The following is a 15,597-nucleotide window of genomic DNA, read 5'->3' on the forward strand; positions in this document are numbered from 1 at the left end:
TTGTATCATTTATATTAGGTGATGATGGCACCATTGGTAGAGTGTGAATTTACTTTTTAAACCGTTACATTATTTCAAGATGTTATTCGATATGATAGCCTTATGTGAATCTAAGATTTAGCTTCAATGATAAGGAGTTGTTCTTTTAGAATTTAATTCTCCGTTTGAAATCAAATGAGTTTTAGATATTATTTGATGTCTTTTTCTTTTTCTTTTTTGTCGTCTTCATGTAATTCATAAATTGTGATCTTATTTTAGTATCAAATAGTTTGATTTAATTAATTATTTGATGCAATTAATTCATTTGTTGTTTAGAATAGTGAGGCAAATGTAATTTTTCATTATTAGTAACTTTGTGACTTCGACTGTAAGAATAAATACTATACTTTAAAATATCGTATGATTAGTAAATGACTTTATATGTTCTCGATCAGGAGACAATACATGATCACAAGATTAGTAGATTATTAATTTGTGTTTAAAAAACTGATATAGTAATTTAAGGTACAATCACATAGACAATTAGAATATTCATAACTTCATTATTAATATCATCATCCGGGTTACCAAAGAGCAATTATTAATTTTTTTGATAAAAAGATTCATCTTCAATATTTTTCTAAATAGACAATTAGACTCCATCATTTCGGAAAACCTCTAATTTAGAAATGGACATCAAAAGTTCCAAACCTTTTTGGCAGTAAGTTTTAATCTTGCTTTTCATTATGGTACGTTAATTTTGATAGGCATTATATGAAATTAACGTTCTTATATTTATTCAAATAGACAAAATTCGCTAACTAATAGGCTATGGATTGATAACTTTTAGTTTTATAAACAATTAACTTTCCATTTAAATGCGGCAACCTAGCATTGAGCAAAATAAAAGATATTATTTATTTCAATTTTTTCTTTAAAAAAAAAAAAAGAATGTCATTACCATATTATTATTATTATTATTGACGATGAGACAATTGGTAGAGTATGAATTTACTTCATAAAGCAACACGTATTTCAATGTGAGATATTATTTGATACGATTTGCTGCTTAAGTTAACAAATTAATCACATGCTATGAATTTACTAATTAAAAAAATTTTAGAATTTAAGATCCTATTCGATATGATAATTATCTTGCATGAGTTCCATAATATAATTTCATTGTTAAACGAAAATCTAGAAACTCAAGTCAAGTGAATTACTTTACTGTTCTTTTCTTCCCAACTAAGAATCTTTTCTAAAGATATGGTGTAGAGCCGAGCTCCATATGCAAATTTTACTCTTCTTTTCTATATGGCTGCTCTTCTACCTGTGTTTTTCATCACTAGCTCTCCAGTTTAAGCTCGGCTGCATTGTTTCCTGATCATCAGGTAAGCATATTTTCAGAAATCATTACTTAGTTACAGTGTTGGTTTCACGAGCTGGTACAAGAAAAATGGAGCACTAATTCAATCCCAAAGGTTATAAAAGTTGAAAATTTTAGTTACACAATTGGTTACGTGACAGAACTTGAATATTATTTGATATAGAACGATTCTAAATTTACTGTGTGTTTATTATTGTGATACTGTAATTTTTAATCTATGGTTCTTTGTTGAGTTGTATAATTACTAAATATTAGTTATAAGCAAGTGGGTGGCTTGTCTAATAATTCGTTCAATCGTGCTTTAAAAATCAAGCGAAGAATCTAACTTTGATTAATTAGTGGTTGGGAGTATGGTACAGGTTTCTATGCTTTTTGTTAAAGATATATAAAAGCAAAAGCTCATGTTTTGGCGCTTGAGAGAATTTTTTTTTTGTTGAGTAAATGGTATGTAAATCTAATAACTAAGAAGTGAGATTGAGATAGAAGAAGGGAAGGGAGAGGAAATGCTGCAGTAGTAACTTTTTTATATGCCTCTATTCTACTATTTCTAGACTACATAAATAGCCTCTGAACTTTATACATGGAGCTAAGAAACAATAGCAAAATAATCTGAAAAATAAACAACTTAGAGGAATATCAAAAAGCCAGGGCTTATTCAATAGAACCCACTATGGTCTCCAACTAGCAGAATGCTCTGACCAACTTGATCAAGTTTTGATCGAGTCTTACTGCTGACCGTATCTTCCCAAATCTTCCACTCTTCCTTTACTTGCTTGCAGGACGTGCATGTAATCCCCAAGCATATCGAGCACGTATCAGTAAACTTACGTGGAAAGCCTTTACCCTGGAGAGACTGTCGGATAAATTTTAGTTATATACTCTACAAGTTCTTTAAAATCTCATTTTACAAAGTTCTATTGGTTGAATTTTTGCTTTTGCAGTAAATTTTGTTTGGAAAATATTATTGCGTGTTCAAGCACGGAAAGAGAGATACAGATTGATTAATTTGCTGTTGCTAATTAATGCAGGTAGCCTTGAATATTCTAACAAAGGCGCTGGTGGACAGAGCAAACAACAGAGTCATTTTTGCTGAATCCAATGAAGATTTTATTGATGTTCTCTTCAGTTTCTTGACAACACCCATGGGAACAATCGTTAGACTCGTCCATAAATGCTTATAAACAGTGGGGATGGGTAGCATGAACAACTTGTATGAAAGCGTTGAGAATATTGACGTGCAGCTATTCCATGCTGAAGCATGTAAAATCATGTTGCCATACCAAAAAAAATGGGGCTAAAGCTCAACGCAAGAGCCTGAAATTAGAAACCATTAAAGATGAGCCGTCGGTGTACTTTCTTTGCAATTCACAGAATTGCACTCTATTTGTAGCTGTGGAGAACCCCATGGGTAGATCTATTTTAGGGAGACAACATTGTTATGCTTCTTATAGTGGAGTATTTGTTAAAGGAATGACCCAACTTCTAGTAACAGATGAATTACATGTAATGCCTCCTTCAACTAAAGCAAGCCTTTCTTTTACTTTCAGATGTATGAGTCATGGATGCGTGCATTATTGAGGAGGGCAATCTTAGCATAGGAGTAGATGAGGTAATTTCCTACCTAGTAATTCTCAAAGATAATGTAGTCTAATGAGATTCATCCATTATACGATCATTCTGTTATGCATGTGGCCTATGTCTTCTTTCAGGTTTTGAAATTGCTCCAATGCTTACTGCTATCAAAGATGCTTTTGATGGATACTTTTTTGAAGTAGAATGCAGATCCTGATAAATTGCACATAGAAGATTTTGATCAGGTTAGCTATGTCAATCAAACAACTGGGATCAAATGAGAATAGGAAAACCACATTATACTTGTGATCAGCAAATCAAAGAATATGGCGTGTTATGCAGACGCAAGTAAAGATTCTATTGATTTGCTCTTCAGTTTCCTTACTGTTCCACTAGGGTACATTGTAGAGAAATGCCCAGCATAAACCATTTATGAACTTGATGCCAAGCAAATCCTGAAGTCAAATAAGCACACAAGGCAATGCTTATCAATCCCAAGCTTTCCTTCGAGTTTAGCTATCAAAATAATGCCATTGGCATCAAGTCCATTTGGCATTCCTTTGAATCACTTCTCACTCTCATGGATCCTACATCAAGCACTACAAAAGCTGCAAGAGGAGGATTCATGAGCAGTCGGACATTGTTATACAGTAATTAACAATATGATCATAACACCAATTTCCCCTACCTTAGGTCTGTCTATTCTGAAAAACTTGAAAGTGCCCTTTTATGATGTTATAAATTGCATCGTAAACGTAGGTAGAGAAGAGGTAACGCAATGCAACATATTCTACAAATTTAGTCCACTTCATTGATCATTCTGTAATCTGTATCGTGATTTCAAAGCATCATGCCATAAGAATTTTGGTCTTCATTACAGGCTTTTGTCGTATATTCGTGGCCTTTTTTTGTGTCAAAATCTGCTTTACCAGCGCCTTTCTTGATCTCATTCCAGAATCTTGAGAACATCAGCGGTTTGTGTTATTTTACTTTATTTAACCTTAGTTGGTGTCTCATTTATCGTACAAACATATGCATGATGCGTTGTGATTATAATCTTGAATAGTATATAAGACATTAAATAAAAGCCTTTTGTAATCGTGAGCAAGTATCTATGACATTTCAAGGCTTTTGTGATAAGTTTCTCTAACAATACCAACTTATCATATGCTAATCTTAAGTAAAAATGAAGAACAGGGTGTCTGCTTTAGTGTTCAGTTAAGTTTTCCCAAGAGAACATTACAATGTCCTATGATTTTGAAGTAGCAAGAAATTTCCAGGAAAATACATGAATTTCGACATTTACAAGAGACAAACGCAATCCAATCTTTAGATGCAACGATCAGCATTAAATTGCAAAGGTACATTGCCCTTTACAGAAGAATAGTGTATGTAGTAACTAATGTATTAGAGTTTAAATTAGATTAAATTATCTTATTCACAACATCCAAGTGTTGTTTTGACAAAAGAAAATATATATATATATATATATTTTTTTTTTTTTGACCACGAAGTATCATAAGGAGGGCCCCAACTGTGGAAGACAACTTTAAACCCGTATCACAACTTAGACTAGAAGTCCCCGCTCGAACCGAGAGGCAAATGTTCTCCCAACAAAGGCGACTTCCCTGCGACTCGAACTAGGGAGCAAACCCAATCAAGCCACTTAAGGGGACTTCATTGCCGGTGGAGCCAACATTTTGTTGGTAAAGAAAATATTTTTTTAGTGTCAAACAGTACGGCTTATTTAAAAGTTATAAATATTTATTTAATTTTAAAACTTCTTTTAAAAAATTTTGTTGGTATTTAATTTTATTTTAAGAGCATTTGAGAATTTAATAATTTATTTTATCTCTATTAATAAAAACTCAAAGTTTATACTTTTGAAAAGAGAAATTAGAGACTTTTTTTTTAAAAAAAATTAAATTATGTCTAATGTCGTTTATTTATAATACATTCTTATTTTATTTATTTCATAATATATTAGAATAATTTTATAATCTTTAATAAGTGTTTGGAATCAAAGTATCTATCTTTCTCTATCAAGTGCTTCGCAAGTTTTAGTAGAATGCTATAGGATTAAGAAAATTGGGCCCAGTGAAATTACTTTGATGTTTCCTATGTGGCCGTACATATTGGAACATTAGGCCTTGCTCGTAATGTCCGCAATTCAGATTCACGAAGGATGGATGAGGGGACCTCGGTGCGTTAATTTGGTTACTGCGGCACAACAAGGAATCCGAAATTCGTGCTATCACGTCCTCGTTCAGCCACCGCCGCGTTCCACACCCCAAATATATATATTTATTTATTTATTGATTTGTTGTAAAACTATTTCATTTACAGAAACTCCATGCATCATACAGTCAAACTAACTCAAATCCCAACCGAAAATTTGGAAACACTTGTAAAGCCTCAATAAAAAGGCCTCATCAGTGATCACTATCTTCACTTCCACGCTAATCGTAACTCATTTCTCTTTTTTTTCTCTCCCTCTTAAACGTCACATTTTCAAACTTTCACTCTCTCTGTTCGTGGCTTAAAGGTATTAGGTACAGCTTTGAATATTTTAATCCATCGCCTTAGCGTCCTAACGCTTAATGCCATGTAAAGTATTCAACTTTATGCTAATAAATTATCCATTATTCAAAGCTTTTTAATTTCACCGTATCTGCACAATTTGTTGAGCGAGCAATCAAATTTGGTACTAATCTTCTACTGAGTTTCTTTGCCTTTAAGCCCATTTTGTAAATTTCCAGAACTTTTGTTCTCTGCTTGAACTAGTTTCTGTTCTATTTAGCGACGGTTATAGCTAAGTTCTCAACTTTTTTGGGTAGCTCTTATTTTCCTCTTCTTTTAGGACGTTGATTTTTGTTTTTTGTTTTTCGGTTTTCCCTCGCTGTGTTCTTCTTTTTTGAAATTATCTGTTCTAACGTGGGTTTTTTCGTTTTAAACTTTTTTATTTTTATGAAGGTGAATGGGAAGAGTTGATTAGGTTTTGATTGGTCTTCTTGGTGGGTTTGTGAGATGGAGTTTTTTTATTCCTTGAGAGTGAAAAGGCAGTATGCAAGTATTTGGTTCTGGGTATTTTTGGTACTCTTGCTAAGCAGTAGAGGATTATCATCGGATTCAAATTACTTGATTGGACTTGGGAGCTATGATATCACCGGACCGGCTGCTGATGTTAATATGATGGGTTATGCTAACATGGAGCAGATTGCTTCTGGGATTCACTTCAGGTTGCGAGCTCGCACATTCATTGTGGCAGAGCCACAGGGGAACCGGGTAGTGTTTGTTAATCTTGATGCTTGTATGGCCTCACAAATTGTCAAAATTAAAGTGATTGAGAGGTTGAAGGCTAGGTATTTATATTATCATCTCAGTATATTTTTTATCTTGTGTTGCAATATTTGCATATAAAGCTAATCTTGTATGGAATTGGAAGTAGGGACATTTTTATTTTTGAAATAATAATTTCATGTTGTCTTACAAATACGGCAACAATTTGATGCGTGACTATTTATGTTGTGAGCTTGGCTTCTAATACCACTTGTAGATTGATCTGGTAGTAAAATAATGTTGGGTTATCAAATTGGCAGGTATGGGGATCTGTATACTGAAAAGAATGTTGCCATCAGTGGTATTCACACACATGCTGGTCCGGGGGGTTATCTCCAATATGTTGTGTATATTGTGACATCTCTTGGATTTGTTCGCCAGTCATTTGATGCCCTTGTAGACGGTATTGAGAAAAGTGTTTTACAAGCTCATGAAAATCTACGCCCTGGATCAATTTTTGTGAATAAGGGTGAGAGAAACAACTTCTATGCTTCTTTGCATTCACGACCGGATATATAAGGGATCTCACTGTTTCTACGTAATTATGTAACTTGGAAGAAAACAAATGCAAAGGAAAATTCAACAATCATCTATATTACTATGTTGCAAGATGAAACTTATAGTTTGGTTTTCTGCTTCCTTCTTGACTTCTATGCATTCTCAATGGAAATATAACTTCTAACAATCAGAAAACTTGCTGTATTTTTACATTTGGAGTGCAGCAATGATTGCGTGGTGCATTGATAAAAGTAGTTATTGCATCTTTACTATTTATTGGTATATGAATATCCATATTCTAATGGAGATGTTGTGCTTTCAATTTGCAGGAGAGCTCTTAGATGCTAGTATAAGTCGCAGTCCTAGTGCTTACCTTAACAATCCAGCATCCGAGCGTGGCAAGTATAAGTACAATGTTGATAAAGAAATGACTCTTCTGAAGTTTGTAGATGATCAGTGGGGTCCAGTGGGGAGCTTCAATTGGTTTGCAACTCATGGAACATCTATGAGTCGCACAAACTCTTTGATTAGTGGGGACAACAAGGGTGCTGCTGCGCGATTTATGGAAGATTGGTTTGAGCAGAGTAATGCGGGAGACTCATCTGCTGATGAATTAGTTTCAGAGGGAATTCCCCGGAGAGTTTCAGACATAATTTCAGACTTTCGTAATAATCGTAAGTTACTTTCTGTTTGGTCATTAAATCTCAAAAAGTTGTTGCATTTACTTAATGAATTTCCGATGCAGATCATGAGTTACTGGAGCTTGCTGCATCATTCCAGTCACCCCCTGGTAAGGCAGCAACTAAGATTCTGAGTGTTGCTCGACGTGTCAGGGGTATTCTCAGGGAGGCTGAGAAGCCTGGATTTGTATCTGCATTTTGTCAGTCCAACTGCGGCGATGTTAGCCCAAATGTGCTTGGAGCATTCTGTATAGATTCTGGGCTACCTTGTGACTTTAATCATAGTACCTGTGGTGGGAAGAATGAGATGTGCTATGGCCGCGGACCTGGGTATTTAATTCTCTTTGTGCTAAGAATCTTTCCAGCTTGGCATTCTATCATTCGACTCTGAATACTAACTTACTGTAATTATCTTGGCAGTTACCCAGACGAATTTGAAAGTACACGTATTATTGGAGAGAGGCAATTTAGAAAAGCTGTAGATCTTTTCAATAAAGCATCCGAAAAATTAGAAGGAAAGATTGACTATCGTCACAGTTATCTGGACTTCTCCCAGCTTGAGGTGACAATTCCTAAACAAAACGGAGGATCAGAGACAGTAAAAACATGCCCTGCTGCTATGGGGTTTGCATTTGCTGCAGGAACAACGGATGGACCAGGAGCATTTGATTTTACCCAAGGAGATGACAAGGTAACATATAATTGTTTTATTCATGGATTTAGAATTGTTCTTTGTTGCCTGCCTGTTTTTCATGTTTAAGTTTACTGTGATGCTATGTCAGGGCAATCCTTTTTGGAGGCTGGTACGCGACTTACTTAAAAAACCAGATAAGGAACAAATTAATTGTCAGTACCCAAAGCCCATCTTACTCGATACTGGTGAAATGAAGCAACCATACGACTGGGCAGTAAGTCCCATTCCTGATTGGATTTGATCCAAAATGAGTAGACTAGAATTTAATAATTTACCATGTTCCAATAATAGTTAAATTAATTCCTTCCAAGCTAAGGCATCTGAAAATTGAGTAATTTTAGGCGGATTAGATTCTTATTTCATGAATTCATTTTCAGCTTCTACCGCTGCATTGGTCAATGTGATCCTCTATGTATGGTGAAACACATTTTGCAGGGATGAGGATGAGTGGCAAATTGATACTTGTGTGATTTTCTTTCTGCAATATCGATACTCGTACTTATTAAACTTAGTTTGTTCGTGATCTTTGCAGCCTTCAATACTTCCAATTCAGATCCTCCAAGTAGGGCAGCTAGTCATTCTTAGTGTACCTGGAGGTATTACCTTCCCTTGTTTGTTGTTTGCCTCTCATCTAAGGCTAATGTCATACTAAGATTTTTCCCCCCATTTTCTCAATAAAAAACCAATTTAATTTTGAGTGAGAAGCTGCAAGTGTTACTTTACCATTTAGATTCAAAGCAAGTCTGGGATGAGGATGAGTGACATAAGGCCACAACATATATATGTATTTTATGAGCAATTATAAGAAGAAGAAATACCATCATACCTCCAACTAGAAATGCTAACAAATCTAACTTTTAACACATCTGTTTAGGTCCATGTGTTAATCATTTTGTATCCTAACAGAGTTTACAACAATGGCTGGGAGGCGACTTCGTGATGCTGTGAAGACGGTGGTCACTACTACTGGTGAATCCAATAGCAATGTTCATGTTGTTTTAGCTGGCTTGACTAATTCCTATTCACAGTATGTGACTACCTTCGAAGAGTACCAGGTGCAGAGATACGAGGTCAGTACTTGGTTTATACCACCAACATGCTTGAGTAATTATCTTCCACAATTGTCATAGCACTAAGTACAACATACTCAATGAATTCATCAATTGCTCCATCTGCAAAAGTTATTATCTGTTATGACATACTTATCTTTCTCTCGGAGATGGAAGAATAGAACAAAGAACGGATTGTTGGCCGCATGCCAACGCCATACATATCTGGTTACCAAAATACTTTTTTGCTGCCTCAGGGTGCCTCCACACTTTATGGTCCACACACGCTCAGTGCCTACATTCAAGAGTTCAAGAAGCTTGCAAGTGCTCTTCTCAGTGGCCAACCTGTTGAATTGGGCCCACAACCCCCGGATCTCCTGGACAAGCAGATAAGCTTTCTTACACCAGTTGTGATGGACTCCACGCCTATCGGTGTCAATTTTGGGGATTGCAAGTCTGATGTTCCTCAAAACACTACCTTCAGGAGAGGTGAAATGGTGACTGTCTCCTTCTGGTCAGCTTGCCCGAGAAATGATCTCATGACTGAAGGAACATTTGCCCTTGTTGAGATTCTCCATGGAAAAGATATTTGGGCCCCAGCTTATGATGATGATGATTTCTGCCTTCGCTTCAAGTGGTCTAGACCTTCAAAATTAAGTGCCCGAAGTATGGCAACAATAGAATGGAGAATCCCTGATACCGCTCCTCTAGGTGTGTACAGAATACGTCATTTTGGGGCAGCAAAAAGCTTGTTGGGATCAACTCGCCATTTCACTGGTTCATCGAGTGCTTTTGTGGTAGCATGAGAAGAACCTTCATACTGTTATGCGTTGCATTTTCTAAAGATTGTGGTATATGTATAATATTACATATTTGATGTTGAATTGGTGTAGCTCGTGTTTGTCTGGTTACTGATATAACAGAAGATAACTTCGGGTTGGTGAGTACTACGAAACTAATATCTGATTCTAAAAGACGCCTCCTTCTCCCTGATTACGTGGTTTTGTAAATATAATGCTACATGAACAGAAGTAATGTAGCTGGTTGTTATATTTGTTTATTAGTTTTAAAATAAACAACACACAATTATCAAGTAAAATCAGCATAACATTGAAACATTCTTATAATAATATTAACAAATCTCTACTTAAAAAAAAAAAAAAATCTCACATGACGTACGGTTGACTCATTATTTGTTTAAAAAGCAATATGTGTGTGTGTGTGTGTGTATATATATATATATATAAAGAATATTAAAAGACATGCAGTTGACTATGAAGGAACTAGGGAAATAAACAACTCATTAATAGTTTAATAAGCAATAATTAAGAGAAAAACCAAACGACATGCGGTTGACACATTAAAATAACAGTTCAACAATGAAATTACAAATATACCTAAAAAAATAATCTCACGAAAAGGATCGTCAAAAGAGATTACAGGTTCGATTCATTGCACAGCTGATCTGGGCATTTAATCGTGGACTCGATTTTCGCTTACTCAAAATGGGCCTCACAGACTTACAGTCCGGAGAAAATCTAAATACACTTCATGACCTGCTAAAAACATCCATAATACGATTGAAATTTCAGCTTGTTTATCCAAACAACATATCCAATATACAAGTGGGGTTCATTTAGTAGCACCCAATAGCTAAAAGTTTAAAACAGTTTCCACGATCATTTCAGGGGAAACACAGAAGCAGAAGCTGCAGTTCTGTGCTCGTCACCGTTGTCGTTCAAATCTTGAAGCTACCGCAGTTAACTCCGGCATTAGAAAAATGTCGGTGCAAGAGTACCTAAACAAGCACATGCTCTCTCGCAAAATTGAAGACGCCGTCAACGCCGCTGTCAGAGCCAAATCTCCCGATCCCGTCCTCTTCATCGTATTTTCGTCTTCTCATTATTAATATCATCATCAAATTTTCTCAATCTAATTTCCTTTCTAATTTTTTTCTATTTAATCTTAATCACAGTCTAATCACATGCGAAAAGCGGTTCCGTCAGTGATAACGAAGATTAAAGCAAGGCAAATTTTGGACAGCCGAGGAATTCCAACAGTTGAAGTTGATTTATTCACTCATAAAGGCATGTTTCGAGCTTCGGTCCCTAGCGGTGATCCCTCCGGAATGTAAGTTTCACTTTCATTATTCTTTTCAAAATTCAAACATAATCATTTCATTTATTTTTGTGAGAATTTCCATAAACGTCTTGTGCATATACATACATGCAATATTTGCCAACTTGAACAAAAATTCTGGTAAAGAAACGTAAATTCAGTTGTCACAGACCGTTTCTTTTTTTGTGGAGAGATTCAAGTGTTGTGGCTTTTAACTTTACACAACCAGTATGTAAAATCTTTAATTTATCAGACGTTCAATTGTATTCATTTTATTTATTCTGCTAGAGTCTGTAGGAATATCTTATATGTAATTGTAACGTTTGGAAATTCGAACAAAGTTGTTGGTTCAAAAAACATAAAATTCAATTATCAAGATCTGGATTTTTTTGGTTAGTATCTCAACTAATGTGTCACCAATTAAGGACGATCATATATTTAGTAAAATCTGAATTTATTATCTTGCCGTATTGTGTTGCTTTGAAACTTTGCATGCGTAGCATTACTCATTATGAAGGCCACAACTATTAATCACTACTTGTTAAGTATATGTTTGATAAATATTAATTCCCAAGTAAAAGTGAGTGTTTACCAGGTACTTTAGTTATGGTGCATTGAAAATTAAGTAGAAGATTACAAATATTTCTTAAAATGATTTTATTTTTAGTTGGCACATGGCGTTATCCTGTTTAAAAATCATTTAATTAGTGTTGAGTGTTAATCTAGGTATGAAGCTTTGGAGTTGCGAGATGGTGACAAAGGGACCTATCTTGGAAACAGTGTGAATAGAGCCGTTAAGAACATTAATGAGAGAATATCAGAAGCATTGGTTGGTATGGATCCAATCCTTCAGTCTCAAATTGATCAAGCCATGATAGACTTGGACAAAACAGAAAAGAAGGTATATTTTCCAATGCAACCCAAATTATGGTCAGTTATTTTGGTAGCATGCCTAATTTTGGTGGTAATGTATGATTCCCATTCAAAACATCATATAAATATTTAAACACTTCAGACTCAAATTAAAGGCGTTATGTTTCCTTGCTTGCATTATCTTACAGGGTGAACTCGGAGCCAACGCTATTTTAGCTGTATCAATTGCAGCATGCAAAGCAGGAGCTGTCGAAAAGGAGGCATGAACTTCTGTCAATAAGAATCTTTAATATTTTCACCTGTTTATTGTGAAAATCAGTGTGCTTTTCTGAAAGATCTGACTATGGAATTAATTACCAGGTTCCACTGTACAAACATATTGCTGATCTTGCTGGGAAAACCAACCTGACTCTTCCTGTCCCTGCCTTCACTGTAATAAGTGGTGGGAAGCATGCTGGGAATAATCTGGCCATTCAGGTATAGTTGTTAATGCTTCATTGTATTTTGTTTTGTCCAAATAAATTGTATTAAATCTTCATTGGGAGCATATGATAGCTTCTAAATAAATGTGTGAAAACTTTTTCATGTTATTACATGTCTGAAATGTTACTGAATCAATTTGATTTGAAATCATCAGGACATCATGATTCTCCCGATAGGAGCAAGTAGTTTTGGGGAGGCATTGCAAATGGGTTCTGAAACCTACCATCACTTGAAGGTGATTTATTATTCTTTTCCACTGAATTGTTTGGTCTTGGGATTTCATTTTCGAATGTAACAAGTACCTCAAATGGCTTAAACATGAAAAAGGAAACCAAGAGATATTGTTTTGCATCTTTATGCTGAAATTCTTCAGTATTACAATTATTTGGATGTACATTTCAACATTTTGTTTAAGAAAGAATGAACCTTTGCAGAGATTTTAACCATATGTTATAAATTGACTATGTATTATTGCTTCCATTTGCTTAAATGGTCAAGCCAATGTTCTGCTCCCTACAGTTTAGCCACTATATATCTGCTCTCTCTGTTGATCTTTTGCAACAAGATCAGATTCCAACCTCCTTTATTTTGATTACTGACCTAAAATGGGCAGGCTGTCATTGCAGAAAAATATGGTGCTCACGGATGTAATGTTGGTGAAGATGGTGGTTTGGCTCCAAACATCTCTAGGCAAGTTTTCTTTCTATGATGTTTGTTGTTGGTAGTTTCTGTCTTGTTAGGCAAATGATTCCACTCTTCCCATCATGACTTTCCAAAAGGTTAAAGGTTCGTGCATGTTTCATTTTTTTTTTCCCTCCCTATTTTGTTGATTCATACTGTAACTTTTGGCAGTATAAGAGAAGGACTGGATCTTGTTAAAGAGGCCATCAACAGAACAGGGTATAATGAGAAGATAAAGATGGCTATTGATGTTGCTGCTACTGATTTTTGCAAAGGTGAAGAATTCCTTCCTCCAAATGGTCGGACTGCAAAAGTAGCATGCACAATATATATAGTTTCATTTTTCACTTTAGAAGCAAGTAATGGTGCTATTAGTTGATATGAAAACTCGTAGTATATTTTCACCGGACGATAGTCCACATCAATACATCATCTGCTTGCTCCTACTATTTTTCTAACTTGGTTTTCACTACCTAGGATATGATTTTGTCCATGAGTAGCTTGCTTGTTAACAACGAATGATTTTCTTTTGACTACTGGATGATACAGGCACAAAGTATGATTTAGACTTCAAATCTCCGAACAAGTCTGGGCAAAATTTCAAGTCAGGAGAGGATATGATTGAGATGTACAAAGAACTTTGCGCTGGTATGTCAGACTCTCACAATATGTTTTCCGTTCTTCATATTTTCTAAAATATTAATGTTCTTCTCTTTCTCCTTTTCTGTGGTGCTAAGATTACCCAATTGTATCCATCGAGGATCCTTTCGACAAGGAAGATTGGGAACATACTAAGTCTGTTCTTCAAATTTGTCAGCAGGTTTGTTCTTTGTTTCATTGCTAAATAAATCATGAAAACAATGGCTTAGTTCTTGCTGTTTGGCTCTAAGACTGCTAGAGTGACTTTGCAGGTAGTTGGAGATGACTTGTTGATGTCAAATCCAAAACGTATAGAGAGAGCTATTCATGATTCCACTTGCAATGCTCTTCTCCTCAAGGTATCCATCTAATCTTTGGATGAAATGTAACAATTTCTTTGTCTTGGGCTTGTTTTGTCGTAGTGCTGCCGAAGTGGCCTTTTTTTTTAATAACCCCTAAATTTCTTTCTTTATGTTATTTGTTAAAAAGTTCCTTATGGTAAAAAAAGATATGTGATTTAAGGACAACGAGAGAATGCATCTTTTGCAAAATGCTTTTAAACTCCGATCGGCTAAGGATAACATTTGTCTAACATCCACCAAGCAAATCTTGATGCCTTTGATGGTCTCATTTCAGATAAATCAGATAGGAACAGTAACAGAGGCCATTGAAGTGGTCAAGCTGGCAAATGATGTTCCCTGGGGAGTGGTGATATCTCATAGATCTGGGGAAACTGAAGATTCTTTTATAGCTGACTTATCTGTTGGCCTCGCCTCTGGTCAGATCAAAGCAGGTGCTCCTTGCAGGGGAGAGCGTCTTGCAAAGTACAACCAGGTCTGCTTTCTGATCATCACCTTTCACTTCTCTTCCATATTATGCTTCTGCTTCCTGACTTGGGTTGATAAACAGCCAAACGTTAATTATATAATAAATTTCTCATGTTTTTAACACCGTGCAATTTCTTGTAAATAAAAGGCCACATTTTTTTTTTTTTTTTTGCAGTTGCTCCACATTGAGGAAGAGCTTGGTGATCATGCAATTTATGCTGGTGAAGATTATAGGCAGTGTTTGTGATCCTATCAGATTATATACCGGCACTTACCCTTTTGATTTTTCTAGCCTTTGATAATCATCTTCACTTTTCCAATTATTTGGCCTTTTTTCTTTTTTTCTTTTTTGGGGTTGTAACATGCTTCCTTTGTCCTTTATTTTCTTTGCTTTTTCTTTTTCTTTTGGCTTTTCCCTCTGTTGGAGAAATATGTAGATACATTGAAGAAGAACATGCAGCTGTGAGAACAACTTCCAGAGAAGCTTGACAATTTGACCAAAAGAAAAGCGCAGAAAAAAATTTAAAAAAAGAAAAGAAAAGAAATGTGCTTGTTCACAGAGCAAAAGCCCCTTGTACCATAGCAAATCATTTTAATTACTGGTTATCTTTGTGGCAAAGTGTGGGCAAAAATAAAAGTAATCTAATGCGGTTTTCATTTTTATTTTTCAAATTTAGTTCTGTCAATGTTTCAAAAAGATGTGGACATGTGCATATGGTGACTACTGTTATCTTGATAAACCTACGTTGGGTAGGAATCAGGCGGAAGAGGTTCTTGC

The 15,597-nt window shown here is 35.4% G+C and overlaps 2 protein-coding genes and 1 long non-coding RNA gene across 4 annotated transcripts; all 3 read left to right on the forward strand.

The window, feature by feature from the left end:
• The first annotated feature begins 1,232 nt into the window (after positions 1–1,232).
• Positions 1,233–3,663, forward strand: LOC127899233 (uncharacterized). Its single transcript, XR_008051222.1, has 3 exons — positions 1,233–1,370; positions 2,395–2,975; positions 3,076–3,663. It is a non-coding gene; the product is annotated as an uncharacterized LOC127899233 (long non-coding RNA).
• A 1,472-nt stretch (positions 3,664–5,135) lies between these two features.
• LOC102625772 (neutral ceramidase 1) lies at positions 5,136–10,145 on the forward strand. 2 transcript variants are annotated; one of them, XM_025102034.2, is made up of 11 exons: positions 5,138–5,490; positions 5,591–5,642; positions 5,912–6,300; positions 6,538–6,746; positions 7,105–7,449; positions 7,521–7,785; positions 7,876–8,146; positions 8,238–8,363; positions 8,682–8,745; positions 9,056–9,219; positions 9,456–10,145. In XM_025102034.2, exons 3-11 carry the CDS (start codon positions 5,966–5,968, stop codon positions 10,002–10,004), a joined length of 2,328 nt encoding a protein of 775 aa, XP_024957802.1. In that variant the 5' UTR covers positions 5,138–5,490; positions 5,591–5,642; positions 5,912–5,965; the 3' UTR covers positions 10,005–10,145. The 2 variants fall into 2 exon arrangements, with proteins under 2 accessions (XP_052288199.1, XP_024957802.1); XM_052432239.1 differs by lacking the exon at positions 8,238–8,363 and having other exon boundaries at positions 5,136–5,490.
• A 726-nt stretch (positions 10,146–10,871) lies between these two features.
• Positions 10,872–15,491, forward strand: LOC102626839 (cytosolic enolase 3). Its single transcript, XM_006488386.4, has 13 exons — positions 10,872–11,083; positions 11,174–11,328; positions 12,043–12,217; positions 12,378–12,449; positions 12,550–12,666; positions 12,827–12,907; positions 13,286–13,362; positions 13,525–13,628; positions 13,903–14,001; positions 14,091–14,173; positions 14,265–14,351; positions 14,629–14,826; positions 14,995–15,491. Exons 1-13 carry the CDS (start codon positions 10,979–10,981, stop codon positions 15,064–15,066), a joined length of 1,425 nt encoding a protein of 474 aa, XP_006488449.1. The 5' UTR covers positions 10,872–10,978; the 3' UTR covers positions 15,067–15,491.
• Positions 15,492–15,597: the final 106 nt, after the last annotated feature.

This window comes from Citrus sinensis, chromosome 8 (genome assembly GCF_022201045.2).
Source record: "Citrus sinensis cultivar Valencia sweet orange chromosome 8, DVS_A1.0, whole genome shotgun sequence".
NCBI lineage: Eukaryota > Viridiplantae > Streptophyta > Magnoliopsida > Sapindales > Rutaceae > Citrus > Citrus sinensis.